At 39.4% G+C, this 18,596-nt stretch overlaps 1 protein-coding gene across 7 annotated transcripts in view; it reads left to right on the forward strand.

Moving 5' to 3' along the window:
- Positions 1–18,596, forward strand: part of LOC145346593 (tumor protein D52-like) — a 183,294-nt gene that overhangs the window by 56,056 nt on the left and 108,642 nt on the right. For 2 of the 7 annotated variants that reach the window (XM_080194052.1, XM_080194050.1), the window contains 4 exons: positions 8,107–8,133; positions 8,415–8,456; positions 9,989–10,037; positions 10,931–12,104. In XM_080194052.1, coding sequence (XP_080050178.1) covers positions 8,107–8,133; positions 8,415–8,456; positions 9,989–10,037; positions 10,931–11,053 — 241 coding nt within the window. In that variant the 3' untranslated portion in view covers positions 11,054–12,104. Of the gene's footprint in view, positions 1–3,040; positions 3,165–8,106; positions 8,134–8,414; positions 8,457–9,988; positions 10,038–10,930; positions 12,105–18,596 lie in introns of those variants that run through there. The other 5 variants (XR_013887713.1, XR_013887714.1, XR_013887715.1 and 2 more) reach the window with 5 other exon arrangements.

Consider the following 18,596-nt stretch of genomic DNA (forward strand, 5'->3'; position numbering starts at 1 on the left):
TTCAAGAGTGGTTGTAGAATTTTGAGATCAATTTGAAATAGAATGATAGAAGGGCAAAATGAGAATATTCAGTAATATTCTGAAATGGACCAAAACTGCCAATCAGCCACTTGTACATGTACTTATTTTCTTCCTTTTAAATGTTAAACTATTTTAAATTTGAAATGCTCTTGTCTCTTACTCCTTCAGCTTTCAGTTCTCAACTAAAGGAAAATCTCCATGTTTATGCTTTATCCTTGGAGTTAACCACAGATTAACAAAGGGGGAAAAACACAGCATGCTTATTGACCTTGTCCCATCAGCACTGTATAAAACTATTCCATCTCTTGGAATTGTCCCAAAGTTTGCTACTCTTTTCATTCCAAAGGTGATGACTTGATAGAATTCCCCAAAGTAATTGGGGTGGGGGGGGGGGCGTGGGGGAAGAACTTTTAAAGAAAAAAACCCTTCTTTAAAGACCTGATGAATTTGTCAAATATTTCCGTCTGTGTGTGAGAAATAAAGCTCCACCAGAGATAGTGGCATTACCTTTTAGACAGCATTTTCTATATGATTAGGCCTTAGAAGCCTTTATATATTGTAAAACTAAATGATATCTGCTCCTTTAAGTCTTGCACCATGCCTCATACAAAGGCTTAATTTCACTTTTTGATCTGAAGATTCATCAAACCTCAGATCAGCAGTATTGATTCCACTTCTAAATTCTGATCAGCTCCCTGTGTGCCGCTTGTTTGGAATTGTACTCATCGTAAATTAACATTAGTAGAATTTATTGATTATACGCCAAAGGTCGTCATTATTGAACAGAATGAAAATTGCACATTTCTTTAATCTGATTTTCATTATATACCAAATGCATATTTTTCTTAAGATTGCTTGTTTGTGGAGAAATACACAGTACTGAAATAGCTTACCAGCTGACTGAATTAAAAATTAATTTGGAGCATTGTGGATTCTTAGTTTGCTCTGCCTTCATCTTGGTAGGATTGGGCCATGATAACCAAAGCAGATCATGTTTACATGCTCTGGTGTACCATGTTAGTAACAGTATGTTTCTGTTATTTAATTTAGAATCATGTGTGGCCGCACAGTAATAAATCTGAGGGGGTATATAGTTTTGCCTGTAGATCAAGTAAGGACCTGTTTTAGGATTTTGTGCATCAGGGCACAAAAACCTAACTGCTTTGGCCTTAGTCTCAATTCCTTTGCAGCAATGACACTTCTGCCATAGGATTAATGAATGCAGGACAAACGATTTACTTTTCACACCTTACAAGATGAATGCAACACAAATTCTTGGGTCACAGAAATAAACAAAATCTAGTCCTTTTATTTCAACTTGGGTTTCTTGTACATTCAAGAATTGAAAACTGCAACAATCAGGAAATAAAATACATTGTTTCCATTTATCTGGGAATCCTAAGTCCTTTAAAGAAATTTTGGACGTTGCACAAACATCTTTGAAAAGACAATTATTCACATAATCTAATTTTGAAGATTGGCTAGCTGTATTTGAATTGAAGGAGATTTGTGTCTATTTTTATTTATAAAACTTTGGATGTGTTGGAATGTAGTCTTATTTCTCGTGTGTACTTAACATCTTTTAAGCCCAAGTCTACACCCACCTTTAGTGGGAGGGGGTCCATTATGCAGTTTTACAAAGGATGTTTGGAAATCTGGACCTGTTTGTTCAGTGTTTCCTAAGGATTTTAACATAGTGCTTTGTAACCTTGTATACAATATTTTCCTTTCTGCATTTTAAAAGTCCCCATTTCTTCTTATGCTTGTCTCAACTGGAATGATGAGGTTTAGGCATTGACTTTTACCTGGCATGGTGGATATCTTTGGGCTATACTGGAAACTTGCACTTAATTTTTAAATTGCAATAGAATAATTTTCCTTTCTGCTAATCTGCATCTCAGCAATTTGTGTTGGAGCATAGATTCCAATTTATAGCTGCAATATAAATCAACTACTTGTATTAAGTGGAACACGCATTTCTCGTTCTGTAATATTGAAACAATGACTGAAGAAACAACAATGTATTCTGCATTGTTGTTATAGCTTGTATAAGTCATGAAGTAGTATTTTAATAGTCATTCTACTGTGTCTACATCAAAGGCTAACCTTTAGAACATAAAACATTACAGTGCAGTAAAGGCCCTTCGGCCCTCTGTTGCGCCGACCAGTGGAATCAATCTAATGACCCTCTAACCTAAACTATTCCAGTGTTATCCATATGCCTATCCACTGACCATTTGAACGCCCTTAAAGTTGGCGAGTCCACAACTGCTGCAGGCAGGGCATTCCACGCCCTTACTACCCTCTGAGTAAAGAACCTACCTCTGACATCTGTCCTATAACTACTATCCCTTAATTTAAAGCTATGTCCCCTCATGTTAGCCATCACCATCCGAGGAAAAAGGCTCTCACCGTCCACCCTATCCAATCCTTTGATCATCTTGTATGCCTCAATTAGGTCACCTTGTAACCACCTTCTCGCTAATAAAAATAACCTCAAGTCCCTCAGCCTTTCCTCATAAGACCTTCCCACCATACCAGGCAACATCCTGGTAAACCTCCCCTGCACCCTTTCCAATGCCTCCACATCTTTCTTTAGATTACTGTAAACTGCAACTGCAAGGCTGTGACTTGGAACGACATAGTGGCACATTGATCAGCACTGCTGCCTTACAGGGCCAGGGACCCAGGTTTAATCCTAGCCTTGGTCAAAGTCTGCGTTGAGTTTGCACTTTCTTCCCGTGTCTGTATGGGTTTTCTCAGGGTGCTCCGATTTCCTCCCACTGTCCAAAGATGTGCGGGTTAGGTTGATTGACCGTGCTAAATTGACCCCAGTGTCAGGGGGATTAGGAAGATAAATGCGTGGGTACGGGAATAGGGCCTGGGTGGGATTGTTGTTGGTGCAGACGATGGGCTGTTTGGCCTCTTCCTGTACTGTAGATTCTGTGATTCTATGATATAGTTTTTCTTAGCGTTATTCCTTGGGTTTGTTGGTTAAGAATGACTTGCACTTTGGCAGGTCTGTTCTGGAGGAAGGTGTTTCGTCTAGATTGAGAAGGTTGCCTTTCCTCCCACAACCATCCCCTCCTCTTAAATACTACTGACAGTGTGACCTGTGGAAGATGCTGGAATGAAGAGCAAAGGTAGGCAATCTAAACTTTCTTTGTCTTCATTTCTTGAATGGAAGTATCCTCTATATACCAAGATCCACTCAATCTGTTGGAGGATGTAAACAGTTAAAGACACTTGCTGTGTTCTGCCATGTCTAGAAAAGAACTGATGCTTTTTCCCAAAAGAGCATCCTTTTACAGTACTGGAGGGGAAGATATGCTTGAATGATGTTCCACTGTCTTAGAGGAACTCCGTTTAACCCCACCCCTCTTGTTAACCTTGCTTCCTTCTCCACCACATAGAGGGTACTTCCATTTGAAGGCAAGTAATGCAGTTTTTTCTTACTGCTTTATTTGTCACTAAACCCATAGTATTCTCTCCTTTCTCCCTTAATATCCTTCCCCCTACTACCCAGTAAAAATATCCAACAATGTTGTAGTTTACAGCTCCTAGACACACAAACTTTCCATTTGAAAATAACTTAGAAATGTTGATAAGTAGTTGATTAAGTTGTATTCCTGCATGTGCATTCATATTTATTGCATTTCCTCTAAACTGACAAGGAATCATAGGGTTTTGTGAATGTAAGACATTTTGGTTTTGAGGCTTGATGAAGAAGGTATGCTTTTCTTGTTCTGAACAGAATGTAGATTAATACTGTTGCGGTTTAATATTTTTCGAGACTGAGCAACTGCAGAATTAAATTGCTTAATTGCTGACAAATATCCAAAATACAACCTTTGAGAAAACATGGCTGAAATTGGGTATGATGGTTCTCTGAAGTGATAACTCGTTCAGTGGTGCTTCTGGTTGGTCATTTTGAAGTAAAGAAGAACTCTAGTTCTGGATCTAATGTTATGACTGGATTTTCATCTTCAAGAGGTGTAGTGGGAGTCAGAAAATTCCTGCTCAACTCACCCACTTCAGGATAAAGTTCTCAAAACTACAGGATTTTGACTGTGGGAAGGGGGAGAAGGCTGCAGTCAGGCTAGCTGATCAGGAAAATGTTCAGAGGCAACCATGAAATGCTAGTTGGTGAAGTGGGGCTGTGTAAAAGGCCTGCCTTAGAGCAGTGGGACTTCATCCCAGTCATAATGAAAATAGAAAAAAGGCCCTCTATCCCTCATCTCTTGCACTTGGCATACAAATTCATGCTCCTCACCCCTTCACAAAGTACCTGCTATGTTTCAGTACTCTGTTGGATGTCTAGGCTCTTAGCCAAGCCTCATTAAACATGCTTTGCTGAGAGCCCAGACATTCATTAAAGTACTGGAACACCTGAGTCCAAGGAAAACATTGATTGACTGACAGCCATGGGTCTCAAATCTTTGTTGTCAATTTCACAATGTTTATTTATAAATAGCGGTTTCAAATGATTGCAGTTCTGGCTATTTATAATTTAAAGGGTCTGGATGATTGACTTTTATTTGCCTGTAGTAAAACACTTTTTTAATGGAAATTTCAGTTTTTTTTTGAAAAAGGGCTTTTTTTTTAAGCGTTCTATTGCTACTGGAATTTTCAATTACTCTTTGTGTTGTACGGTGGATGAATGATCGTGCAAGAGCCGTATCTAGGCATGAAGGGAATAAAGGCCATAATGAATGTGTGGAGAGAATACTTTAGCATGGGGACATGAGTAGCCATTGGGTGTGGGACATACTTTTGCATGGTCATAAGATGTCATAGGTGGGTGGGATGGGGGGAATAATGAGAAGCTTTTGAAATTGTCTTCCCCATGCAGATTATGGTTCATGTCACCAACTGAGATGCTGTAAACCACAATTTTTTGAAAAACTGCCCAACTCCATGAGCATTGTGGTGGATTAGGACATGCCTATCCCTGCAATGGAACCAGCTGGGTTGGGAGTGCAGGGTGTGGGCTTGCAACCTGAACAAACCTTCATCTTTAACTGCATTGCTGATTGGGTTGGGAAACTCAGAATTGGAACCACACCACCATTTACACCTCTCAATGAAGTCTCCTTGACTCTTGTACAAATAAAGCCTTATAACTTTGTATCTGTTATGCTGCATTGCTAGTGCAGCATGAATCTCACCAGAAGAGCAATCTTTTTGAACATTTTATTTTATGTTCTTTTGTTAACCTTTGGTACAAGTGAAATGAATTGAATATGTTGATTACACAAAATTTTCTTCCAATTTTCATAAACTTTGAGTATGTGCACCTACACACTTGTTTGTATTGCTGCACACATTTGTATTCCGTTGACTAAGTCCTTTGCATGGTAAGCATGCCTTTTCTGTGCATGTAAGAACACCAGTGGTAGCCATGCATTCTTGACCCTCGTCAAGAAGACTAAGTGGGATGAATTTTTTTTTTTATTTTAATCTTGTCAACTCCCGCTATGACTAGAGATGGTAGTGAAGCCCCTCAATAGTTTATTCCACATTGCGATAAAGTTCGATGACTGTATAAGGTCTCAAAGTCATGTCCCAACAGGTATGTCTGTCATGGAAATAAAAGGAGAAAGATCCTAGGTAAGCCTGGGAACTGCTACTGAAAACACCACTTTGTATGCAGAGGTTGAATGAATCTTCTCTATCCTTATGCCATCTGACGGGAATTTAAAAATCTGGATCAATTGAAATGGATTTATGATGAAGTTGAGATGCAGCCCGTTTTCTGCTTTCCCATTTCTTTCTCCTGAGCGAACATGAGATCTGTGCTCTCCAGCCACTGCATTTTTTTCCCAGATGATGCTGGAATTGCTGCACCATTGCCTGCTTGTCTTTTGTTTAATTTTTAGGCTCTCTGAAGTATCACAACTGTACTGTGGTGGACAAATCATTGCATAATAAGGGCATTTATTATATGTTTACCTCACTTAAAGCAGGGTTATATTCTCCTGAAATTTGCCATAATGGTTTGTATGAAAGGATGTATGTACTTGTGTGCATCAGAACCAGCCATGTACCCTGGACCAATGTACCCTTGTTTAAAAAAAAATGTAAGTGGGTTGAATTACCTTAACTTTTCAACCTCCTTTACAACTAGAGATGGTAATCAAGTCACTCTGGGATTCATTTTATATTGCTGTAGAGAAGGTGTGATAGCTGTGTAAGGCTTCACATTTTTCAACTGGTTTTTGTTTTGCTATGGTCTTTCTTGGGTAATGTCACTCTTCTCAGTCTTGCTACTATTTTATGATGTATGTCTAGTGGTTACTTCACTAACCTTTTAGCATTACAAAATTCCAAGTTCAGCTTTGTTCCTGTTGTAGCTGATACAATTGTGAATAAGACTGGAGCATTTTGCTTCATTCTTACGAGGGGAAATCGGAGAGGGAAATAATTTAGGAGTCACCTCTGATCTCTATTCAGTGATTAATACCAAACAATAAACAAGTTTAGGGGATAATCTGAATACTGAATCTGGCTCTATTGTGGTGCCTGTTCCTCCAGTTTGAATGAGTTGGCAATTATTGTCTAGGTTTGTGTGCCAAGAATAGTCACTTGCATTAACTATGAGCGAGCTGCTGGCTTCAGCACTGCTCTTCATGTTGAATCAGAACCATAAAAGAAGGGAAGAAAATTTGGAGGAGCTAAGATTGATGGTGGATAGTTGGTGGAAGAGAGAGAGAGTAGTAGACCGATTTTGGTTGGAAGCATCCAGTGAACAAACTTTGTGACTTGCCCCAGTATGACTTAAAGTGAATGACCACAAATGCTAGTAAAAATGGTGCTGGAGTAGAGCTCAAGAGAAACTTAATCAGTCTCTTTCCAATTCTGAAATGCAGAATTATGTAATCATGTGAACGAGTAAATATCAAAAACTTCCCTTTTTAGGATTATATGTTAACTTGCCAGTTAGACCTGCCGTTTAACCAAACTCAAGGATCACTGAAAACTAAGACTTATTCTTTACAGTTGAAACTTGTTTTAAGGCTTTACTTTGTAACACAATCATGATGTCTGATTAGGAGCAGTATGCTAAAAGTTTTAATCCAAAAGCAAAATGCCATGCTAAAATTCTGAAAAAACAGTGGTTGCTGGAAGTGCTCAGCAAATCAGATAGTATCATAGAGAAACAGAATTAACATTTCTCTCCATGCTGCCAGTCATGCTAAGTATTTTCAGCATTTTCTGTTTTTATTCAAATTTTGAACTTTGGCCAAAATTGCTATTGAATTTCTCTTGCATTTGTAGTGTATTTTTGTTTATTGGGTTATATTTTTATGCCATTATTAATTCTCATGGGTTCTGATAAAGAATCAAAATCATAGTTTTTAAATGAGAGTTTTTTTTGTGCATGTAACTAATATCTGACCTAAGCTTAAACTGTGAAGTGATTCTTTATTATTGCCAAATGTTTTTTTTGCTTTTGGAACTGAAACAACAACTTAATTATAGAACAGAACAGCTACATTTTGAGTCTTTTCTTGGTTTTCATGAGCCCCGGAGCGAATGGGCCATAATTCTATATAACTCCGTTTTGAACCTCAATGTATTGGGGCTGAGACTATTGTAAATTTATAAGGTGGGTGAGTGAGCATCGCAAGGAGATGTAAGATCTTTCAGATGCACTTGGTTATGTATGCGCTAAGATTTTCCATGAATATAAACAGGTACAGGACCTCTTATCCTGAAATTGGAAGGACCTGAAAACAAGCTACACTCGAAGCTGACGTCCTGGGTAGCAATTGCATAAAATCTTTTTATTCTTATTTATTTTGTGTATGCTCGGGATGGGACCAAATCTGGTACAAATCTAGTCCTGAGCTTCCTGGATATGGGGTCCAGTATCTGTATCTGCACCTTAGTGATGATAGCATTGCCAATTTAGGAACTAACCATAGCTTGTTGAGATATCTTACAAACCACTTGTAGAAAAATCTGTTACTCAGGATACCAAAGTTTGAAATGTTTAAAATCAGTTAATTTTAAAATGGTAGTGATCTGTCTTGTGTTCAATTTTCTTGTTAATGCACACGGTCTCATGATGGCATCCTGCAGATTACATGCTTTTTCACATTCTTTTAGGTAAGAAAGGCAAACTTTACAAATATTGAAGTACAAAATCAACTTGTATTCACTTCATGAAATTAAGCATTATTTATGATAGAAATGCATGGTTGGGTGTATTTTATGTAGAACTGTAGTCTGCTGAACAAATGGAAAATTATGTCTTTTTAAATACTTAATGAAGATACAAGGTGTTTTGAGAACATAATGCATTCTTTTTAATCTGTTTAATATTATAAATAGAATACTACATGTTTTTAAACTAACTTTTTGCTGTTTCCTTAATGCTGGCCGATTAGCATTCATTCTCTACGGCACTCAATTAGCATGCCTGCTATGAGGTACTGTATTATATGCATTGAAATAAAAAGTTATGCCTAATTCATTGTGTATAATGTTTGATTAGCACATTGTAGTCAGCAGACACTGTAGAGTGATGTTTGAAAGTTTTTTGTTTGTAAATTTGGATGTTGACTTGACCATAATGCTATTGTGGCTTCCATTGATCTGAAATTTCTAGATTTCATTGTGGGAGTGGTAGAAATTCCATTGCTAGTCACATTTTGGTGTGATTTTTTTTTTAATTGGTGGGAGAGAGGGAAACTATATTTTTTATGCCAGTGGAACTGCATGGTTGACTCCTATTGCACTCCTTACACAAAGTCTTGGCCATTCTGTATCATGGAGTGGTAAGGTGTAGATTCACACTCAAATGAAATACAAGTGAAAAAACTTTCCCACATGGTGGAGGGAAAGAAAAGACCAAAGTTTCACTTTTCTGTTCTCCAAAATCTCCTCTCTTTCTTTCAGTATTGCTGAAAAAGGCATATGTAGTCAAAGTTCTTTGTCTTGCCCACATGAGAACAATTTGCAAGAATATCAAATGTAAAGGGAACAACAATTTGGACTTAATGACAAGAGTGGTTGGTGAGTGGACTCTGATGGAGCCATTGTCATGGAGAATGCATTCGTTAACTAATGACTGACAGTTAACTGCCAAGCTTTGTTTAAATTCAAACCAGGTAGGTTGATTCTGGTCAAGACATTGTCCTGGGGAATGAACCAGGGCAATCCCTTGACCAAACAGAATCAAACTGCCTACTTGTGTCAATCATCAGTTAACTGACACACTGTCTATGGCAATGTCTCAAGTCCACTTGCTGGACAATCATAATTCCCTTCTCATGAAGTATAAATTGTTGTTCACTCTGCACTATGTATTCTTGTGAATTGACCTGATGAGTGCAAGATGAAAAGCTTTGATAACACATTTCTTTCCAACAATACTTAAGCTCTGTACCACCAAATGACTATTTAATATTTATTTATTGTTTTACCAATATTGCAACATCACTTTTCCAGCAGGGATTAATATGTGATGTAATCCAAAGAAAAGCCCAGAAGAGTGTGCCTTAAACAAGTTATTTTAAATTTCACTTTCTTCTAGTGCTACAGTAGTATGACAAGGTTTCATATCTTTTTAGGGTAGATGATGTGTTCAAGTTGTCTGAAGATTTTGTGTATTGATCTACACTGATTCTCTGTATCTTTGTTTATGACTGTCTAAATACATGTGTAAACAATTTATTCAATGGATGATTCATGGACATACACATTCATGGATCCTCATGGCTTTCTGTACTATAATGCCACCAATGCTGATTTTGTGAAGTCCCTGTCAGTTCTGTTTGGTCCAGTGTTATTTTTTCCTGCTGGCTTTGGTGCACATGTGATATGATCCGTACACTTATCAGATGCTGGTAAGATGATATTTTGCCAGGTGGATCTGTCTATCGTTCTGCAACAGCTTAGCATACAAATATGTCATTTGTTATTGAATGTTTGTTAAAGCATTTTCTTTATATTCTTGCAGAAATTCACCAACTTTCAAGTCATTTGAAGATAGAGTTGAAAGCTTAAAGGTAAAAGATGCAAGGAATACAGTGCATACAAGTTAACTTTTATTATAACTTTTATTGTGTTGGTGAAGAAAATTATTTAAATATGAAGCTGAAACATAAGCTTCAGCAGGTAAAATGTAGAGTGCCAGATTTTTCTCATTATTCCACATGCCCCCTGAAAAGCAAGCAGTTGGATGTTTATGTGTGGTCTGCTGTGTATTTTTTTTAAATATTCAAATTTAATTATATGTGGAGACCTTCTACTTCAATACTGGTCACAGGGAGGAGCTCCAGTGACCTGGAACAGCTCTGTTCATTTCAGTTGACATTAACAGCTGAGAATCAATCTGGTAGTCCCAGATTGTGGCAGCAATACCAGTTCCTGATCTTTAATGGTCTGAAGGATCATAAATCTCTTGCTCACAGGCTTAAAAATATGCACACACATTGAAGTATTGTGTTGCCCATGAGTCAATCCTCTCAAAAAATAAGGAAAGGCTCTTGTCTTTTACATTTGTGGAGAGATGGGAAAATAGATTGTGGATATTACACTATATAATAGTGTGAGCTATTAATTGGGCATTAATGGAGGGTGAACAATTGTGAACTTCCGAATCAGGGATCCAAAAAAGCAATACTTTGTTCATTTGGAATTTTACAGGATTATGTATTTTTAACATGGCTGTATTTCAGTCAAGAACGATGCAATCTTAAAACAAAAGGATGTCAGTTCATTGACTACTTTAGTTGAAGCTTTGTGAAACATTATTTCATTTCCATGCTAATTTTTAATAAATTGTCATAGTATCATCAAATGAATTTACAAGACTTTTAGTACAAATGTTTATAGCAGTCTCATTTTTCTTTCACCACATTTTATAGTGGCCTGTATTCATTTGATGTTTTTTTGATAGTCTAAGGTTGCAGGCAACAAGGAAGGAGGTGGTGATTTTGGGAATGTTCTAAACTCTGCAGCAAATGCAAGTGCCACAGAGGCCATTACAGAAGAAGTTTCAGAAGTTCAAGAAGCTCGTTAAAATGCTGCTTTAAGACCAGCTCTTTGACACAATACAAATCAAGCAAATGGTACTAGTAGTTGCAAATAATGGCTTTGTTCCATTAGCTGTGTCTCTGTCTCAGTATGTTGTATTTAACAGCTCTCAGGATCTGGTTTGCCCTGAGATTACTTGCCACTGATATGAAACTATTTTGGTCCTCAACAGGAAAAAAATTGCTTTGTTTCAAGTGAAATACTTTTTTGGTGAAAATATTCAGCTTAATGACTGTTCTAAAACCCCGCCTCATTATACCAGCAACACTGTCTTGATGTATGCAATATTAAATTGAGATGGATTACACTTTCAAAGCTGTTTGTTTCCAAAGTGGATCATTTTGAATTATTGAAATGTGCCACATGAATTGGTGACAAACAGACAAGCTATTACTCAGCTCAAAAGTGATAGTGTATCTTTTTCTGTAAAACCATTTTAAAAATAGATACCTATTAAGTACATTGTGAAAGTTCTTTCTTTGTTTTTGAGAGGTGTTATTTGTTCCAGCTATTTGGTACAAGGCATATTTGTAGGAAATTGCCATAATCTGAACGGAAGTTTCCACTAATTAGCATTCTCTTCAGATATGGAATTCAATGTGTTGACTTATTTTGCAATTTTAAAATAAAAACCTATTCAGCTAGTTTTCACGAGTACCTGGCAAAGTATTTTCTTGCATAAGGGCTTATAGTTTTGTGACTTGAATCTGTTTATATCAATATGAGAGGTGAATGTAAATGTACACTTCTCATTTTAATGCATGTTGGCAGTTAGTAGCATTTAAGGTTCAGAATTTTGAGTCTGAGTTTTGAAGACCAAATGAATGGATGGTACTGATTTAAAAGATGTTGCATTAATAACATATTTGAAATATTTGAGGTTCATGAGTTCAATGTTTAACATTGTAAAATGGTAATTTTGATTTTTTTTTTGTTCACGTAGCTAGATGAAATGCTGTACAGTCTCAGCACTATCTTGGTACATTCTGTTTTAGAAAAATGCAAAACTTTTAATAAAGATTGCTGATGGTAAAATGCTTGTTGTGAAATAGTCTAACTAGAATTGATTTTAAATTGTGTCCATTGTGTTAAAAATATTTTATACCACATAGCTAATGCAAAACAGTCTTAAACCCAAACCTGAAGCACCTTGTATTTTTTTTTTGAAACCTCACCGAAAATGACCACATTCCAATCTGCAAAACTCTTTTCAGACAATTAAGCTCTAAATGGCAGATACTCTGCAATCTCTACATTGGCTGACATCTGACCCTATGTGCAACACCATGGGAGTTCTATTGCAAGAAAAAGATGCACTTTTAAATATAGAATATTAAAATGATCTGAAGCACTGAACTGCATTAATTTTATGTGGAATCAAAGCAGCCTATATTTCCAGCATAATTTCTATATCTATTTCCACTGTGGCCCTAAATCATGGCAATCTACACTTGATACTGTTGCATGAATCAGTATTCATTGAGTTTATGAAGTCCATGACATGTGCAGTTAAGTTCAGCTTCAACGACACTATGCATCCCCAAATGGTTGATGTTGTCGTGGGATCCTCTCTCAGACATTTTGGCTGGGTTCCATGAAAAATGTGTCATCAGTGGAATGACACCTAATCTCCTAATCCTTGCATATTTCTGGTATGTGACTAATATGTTTGCTATGTTTTGGTTGGTAACTAGCGGAGTGCCCCAGGGGTCGGTGCTGGGGCCTCAGCTATTTACCATTTATATAGATGATCTGGAGGAGGGAACCGAGTGTATGGTGTCAAAATTTGCTGATGACACCAAGATTGGTGGAACAGCAAATTGCACGGAGGGTGTGGAGAGTCTGCAGAAGGATCTAGATAGGCTGGGCGAATGGGCAGGAACTGGCAAATGGAATTTAATGTTGGCAAGTGCGAGGTGGTCCACTTTGGTAGGAATAATGGTAGGAAGGACTATTACTTACGTGGAGAAAAACTACAGCAGGCGACGGTGCAAAGGGACCTTGGGGTCCTTGTGCATGCGTCGCAAAAACCCAGCCTGCAGGTGGTCAGGAAGGCAAATGGGATGCTGGCCTTCATAGCGAGGGGGATTGAATATAAAAGTAGGGAGGTCTTGCTGCAGCTGTATAGGGCATTGGTGAGGCTGCAGCTGGAGTACTGTGTGCAGTTTTGGTCGCCGCACTTATGCATGGATATTTTGGCCTTGGAGGGAGTGCAGAGGAGGTTTACTAGGCTGATGCTGGAGTTAAGGGGGTTGAGCTATGAGGAGAGGCTGAATAAACTAGGCTTGTACTCGTTAGAGTTTAGAAGAATGAGGGGAGATCTCTGAGACGTATAAGATGATGAATGGGATGGACAGAATAGAGGTGGAGAGACTCTTCCCGCTCAGAAAGGACAGTAGGACTAGGGGGCACAGCCTCAAGATAAAGGGGGGGTGGTTTAGAACGGAGTTGAGGATGTAAGGGATGGTAGTGTAATTTTTGAGTCAAGCCATCTGGGGCGGAAACCATGACAGAACCGTTATTGTAACCTAAGGGGTTAAACGCTAAGACCAGCAGATGATGAAACACATAGAAAAAGAAAAAAAAATGAGACTGGCAGGCGCCCGGGGTCTTCAGAAAAGAGATAGGAAAACAAACTAATTTACACCATATAAAATAAATGTGTTAGCAATTTACAGGACAATGAAAAAGAGTTAGCTGAATTGATGAGAGGTAAAACGATTTAAGCCTTAAAGGAGGTGATTGGATTAGAGTTAATGGGATGTCAACAAGGGAGGAGCTCACTCGGTAAAGGGATTAGGAAGTGGTAACCAATGAAGAAAGGAGGGCTGTCCTGTTGTTATCTAGAAAAATGTATATAAACTATGATTGTGTAAAGCAAGGTGTGTGTACCCACGGGACGGCACCCTTTCTTGCAAGATCGAATAAACCGACAGTTAGCTGAACTCATCCGTGTCTTTGATTCAAGGGGGGGATCATAAAAGTGAGTATCTGACCGTTTCTCACAAGGAGGAACTTCTTCACTCAAGGGGTGGTGAATCTCTGGAATTCTTTGCCCGTTGAAGTGGTGGAGGCTGCCTCGCTAAATATTTTTAAGATGCGGGTTGATGGGTTTTTGATAAGAGAGGGGATTAAGGGGGGCTGATTGTGGACAAGTCCCCAGGACCGGATGGAATGCATCCGAGGGTTCTGAAAGAAATGGCGGAGGTGATAGTGGATGCCTTGGTGGTTATTTTCCAGACGTCGCTGGATTCCGGGGAAGTGCCGGAGGATTGGAAAACGGCTAATGTTACGCCGTTGTTTAAGAAGGGTGCCAGGCAAAAGGCGGGGAATTACAGGCCGGTTAGTTTAACGTCTGTGGTAGGTAAAATGTTAGAATCCGTCATTAAGGAGGAAATTGCGAGGCATCTTGAAGGGAATTGCTTGATAGGGCAGACGCAACACGGTTTCATTAAAGGGAAGTCGTGTCTGACAAATTTACTGGAGTTCTATGAGGATGTGTCTAGGGCAGTGGATAGAGGAGAGCCGGTGGATGTGGTCTTTCTGGATTTTCAGAAGGCGTTTTACAAGGTACCTCACAAGAGGTTACTGCAGAAGGTCAGAGGACATGGAGTTGGGGGTAGGGTGTTAGCGTGGATAGAGGATTGGTTGTCAAATAGGAGGCAGAGAGTGGGGGTCAATGGGTGCTATTCGGATTGGCGGTTGGTGACTAGTGGGGTGCCCCAGGGGTCGGTGCTGGGGCCTCAGCTATTTACCATTTATATAGATGATCTGGAGGAGGGAACCGAGTGTAGGGTGTCGAAATTTGCTGATGACACCAAGATTGGGGGAAAGGCAAATTGTGCGGAGGGTGTGGAGAGTCTGCAGAAGGATCTAGATAGGCTGGGCGAATGGGCCAGGAAATGGCAAATGGAATTTAATGTTGGCAAGTGTGAGGTGGTCCACTTTGGTAGGAAGAATGGTAGGAAGGACTATTACTTACGTGGCGAAAAACTGCAGCAGGCGACGGTGCAGAGGGACCTCGGGGTCCTTGTGCATGAGTCGCAGAAACCCAGCCTGCAGGTGCAGCAGGTGGTCAGGAAGGCGAATGGGATGCTGGCCTTCATAGCGAGGGGGATTGAATATAAAAGTAGGGAGGTCTTGCTGCAGCTGTATAGGGCATTGGTGAGGCCGCAGCTGGAGTACTGTGTGCAGTTTTGGGCACCGCACCTGCGCAAGGATATTTTGGCCTTGGAGGGAGTGCAGAGGAGGTTTACTAGGCTGATACCGGAGTTGAGGGGGTTGAGCTATGAGGAGAGGCTGAATAAACTAGGCTTGTACTCGTTAGAGTTTAGAAGAATGAGGGGAGATCTCATTGAGACGTATAAGATGATGAATGGGATGGATAGGATAGAGGTGGAAAGACTCTTCCCGCTCAAAAAAGACAGTAGGACTAGGGGGCACAGCCTCAAGATAAAGGGGGGGCGGTTCAGAACGGAGTTGAGGAGGAACTTCTTCACTCAAAGGGTGGTGAATCTCTGGAATTCTCTGCCCGTTGAAGTGGTGGAGGCTGCCTCGCTAAATATTTTTAAGAAGCGGGTTGATGGGTTTTTGATAAGAGAAGGGATTAAGGGTTATGGGGAGAGGGCGGGAAAGTGGAACTGAGCCACGACAGATCAGCCATGATCTTATTGAATGGCGGGGCAGGCTCGAAGGGCCAGATGGCCTACTTCTGCTCCTATTTCTTATGTTCTTATGTTATGGGGAGAGGGCGGGAATGTGGAACTGAGCCACGACAGATCAGCCATGATCTTATTGAATGGCGGGGCAGGCTCGAAGGGCTAGATGGCCTACTCCTGCTCCTATTTCTTATGTTCTTATGAAAGAAAGCAATAGCCATAAACTGTTTTGGCACAGCAGGTAAAGGAAAAATAAAAGATGTAAATATAAGAACATAAGAACATAAGAAATAGGAGCAGGAGTAGGCCATCTGGCCCTTCGAGCCTGCCCCGCCATTCAATAAGATCATGGCTGATCTGTCGTGGCTCAGTTCCACTTTCCCGCCCTCTCCCCATAACCCTTAATCCCCTCTCTTATCAAAAACCCATCAACCCGCTTCTTAAAAATATTTAGCGAGGCAGCCTCCACCACTTCAACGGGCAGAGAATTCCAGAGATTCACCACCCTTTGAGTGAAGAAGTTCCTCCTCAACTCCGTTCTGAACTGCCCCCCCTAAATCAGATAAGGTTGAGAAAAACTTAAAGTAGAAGGACAAGTTATGGAATGTGACCCAAATAAGCATGTTTAATTATGAGACAGAGATTGTTCATAGTAAACTGTCAAAGTCTGTTATTGGTAAATACTAGTGGAAGGTATTCAATAAGATTCTAACATGATGGAGAATGATTTTATACTACTAAGGGCTAAGAACTGGGTGAGAAAGGGAACAACATAAAACTAAAAGAGAAAGCATACAACTAAAATAACACGGATCCCGGTGATAGGGAGAGAACAACAAAAGGTGACAGATAGTAAGCTAAATGAGTGGGCAAAATTGTGGCAAATAGACTCCAATTTAGACAAACGTGACACTGTCTAATTTGGAACCCAAAGGATAGATCAGAATACTTTCCAAATGGTGAAAAGCTGATCAAAGTGGGGGTCCAGAGAGACTTAGGGAGCTATGCCTAGATCACAAAAATATTATGGTCAGATAAAGAAAGTAATCGAAAAGGCAAATAAAATCCTGGCCTTTATATCTAGAGGACTAGTCACAAGATGATAGAAGTTATGTTATTGCTGTACAAAGCCCTAGTTAGACCTCATCTGGAGTAAAGTTAGAACGCCTCACTTAAGGAAAGATACGTTTGCCTCAGAAGGAGCGCAGTTTACAGTCACCAAAATTTTCCAAGATTCTGATTATGAGGAGAGATTAAACTGTAGCATTTGTATTCCTTGGAATTTAGAAGCTTAAAGGGTGATTTGATCAAAGTTTTCAAAATATTAACTGAACTGAGAAAGTAATTCCACTGGTTGGCAGTCTGGTACTAGGGCATAAAAGGTTTAAGCCAGGCCCTTCAGTGGTGAGCTTAGGAAACACTTATACATGCAAAGAGTGATAGAAGTTTGGAACTCCCTTCCACAAACAGAAATTATTGATAGATCAATTGTTACTTTTAAATTCAGTTTTCTTTTGTTATCCAAAGGTGCTAAAGAATATAGAGCGATGAGGGTTTATAAAGTTGGGCAATGGATCAGCTATGTATAGGAGGATAAAGGTGCTAAATGGTCTGCCCTGTTCTAATGTTTTTCTGCTAAAGCTGAAGTAGGCATCGTTAGTGGAACCTCTAATGGGGTGATAGATTTTTAAACTAGTAGACAAGGCACTGACAGAACTAGCAGCATTCAGTTAAATGATTTTTAAAACAAGTTCATGAGCCAACATTGAAGCAATTTACACATGAGTGCACTAATTGATTCAAACAAGTGACTATGATTGTAAAACACATATGCTGATATTTTGAATACGTTATTGTTTTTAAGGAATATTGTTCACTTTAGTCAAAAAGCATTTTACTACAAGGCATTATGGTAAAAGTCATTAGGGTGATGCCACATTTCGAGAGAATATAGGGCAGCGTGATAGCACAGTGGTTAGCACTGCTGCCTCACAGCGCCAGGGACTTGGGATCAATTCCCACCTTGAGTCACTGTGTGTGTGGAGTTTGCATGTTCTCCCCATATCTGTGTGGGTTTCCTCAGGGTGCACCAGTTTCCTCCCACATTCTGAAAGACATGCTGGTTAGGTGCAGTGACCCAAACAGGTGCTGCACTGTGGTGACTAGGGGAATTTCACAGTAACCTCATTGCAGTATGAACGTAAGCCTTACTTGTGACTAATAAATAAACTCTACTTATTTGGGCCTTGGAAATATGCAAGTTTTATCAGTAAAGTTTTGGATGGGAGAACATGTAGAACACTTAAACCCTTTTCATGAAATATTATTATTCACTGTGCAGATGAAATGGACTGGTGCCCAAATGTGGTGTCACAGGTTAGTCTGGTTAGACCGTAACCTTTAAGGGAACCGGTGAGAATGTTTATTTGAACTCTGGGCTGAGTATCTTAGGCTACTAGACAACCAGGGTGTAGGGTCAGCCAAGAGAGGAGTCAGCTTCTGAAATTCATGGTTTAATAAAATACCATTATGCTGAGAAGTGGAATTCAATTGGCTAAAGTATTTGACATGTATTATTGTTGTTTTGTGTATCCTGATGATGATTGATTTAAAGTTACTGAAAGATGGGAATGATTGATAAGAAAAAAACCATAACTGATCTATTTTTGATGGTAAATGTTAGATTCATTGGGAAGGGTCTGCTGCTCTACGTCAGGGCTACTTAACCCATTGGTGAACTCTTGGCAACTGCTGGTTTAAGTAGTTACATCTTTGTACAGAGGTACCTGCCTCATGAGTCGTGTTGTCTAAACTTTAGGCAGTGCTGGTCACCTTGGGTACCCCACGACAGGCATCAAATAGAATTCCTTA

This window comes from Carcharhinus amblyrhynchos, chromosome 8 (assembly GCF_965287045.1).
Source record: "Carcharhinus amblyrhynchos chromosome 8, sCarAmb.v2.hapA, whole genome shotgun sequence".
NCBI lineage: Eukaryota > Metazoa > Chordata > Chondrichthyes > Carcharhiniformes > Carcharhinidae > Carcharhinus > Carcharhinus amblyrhynchos.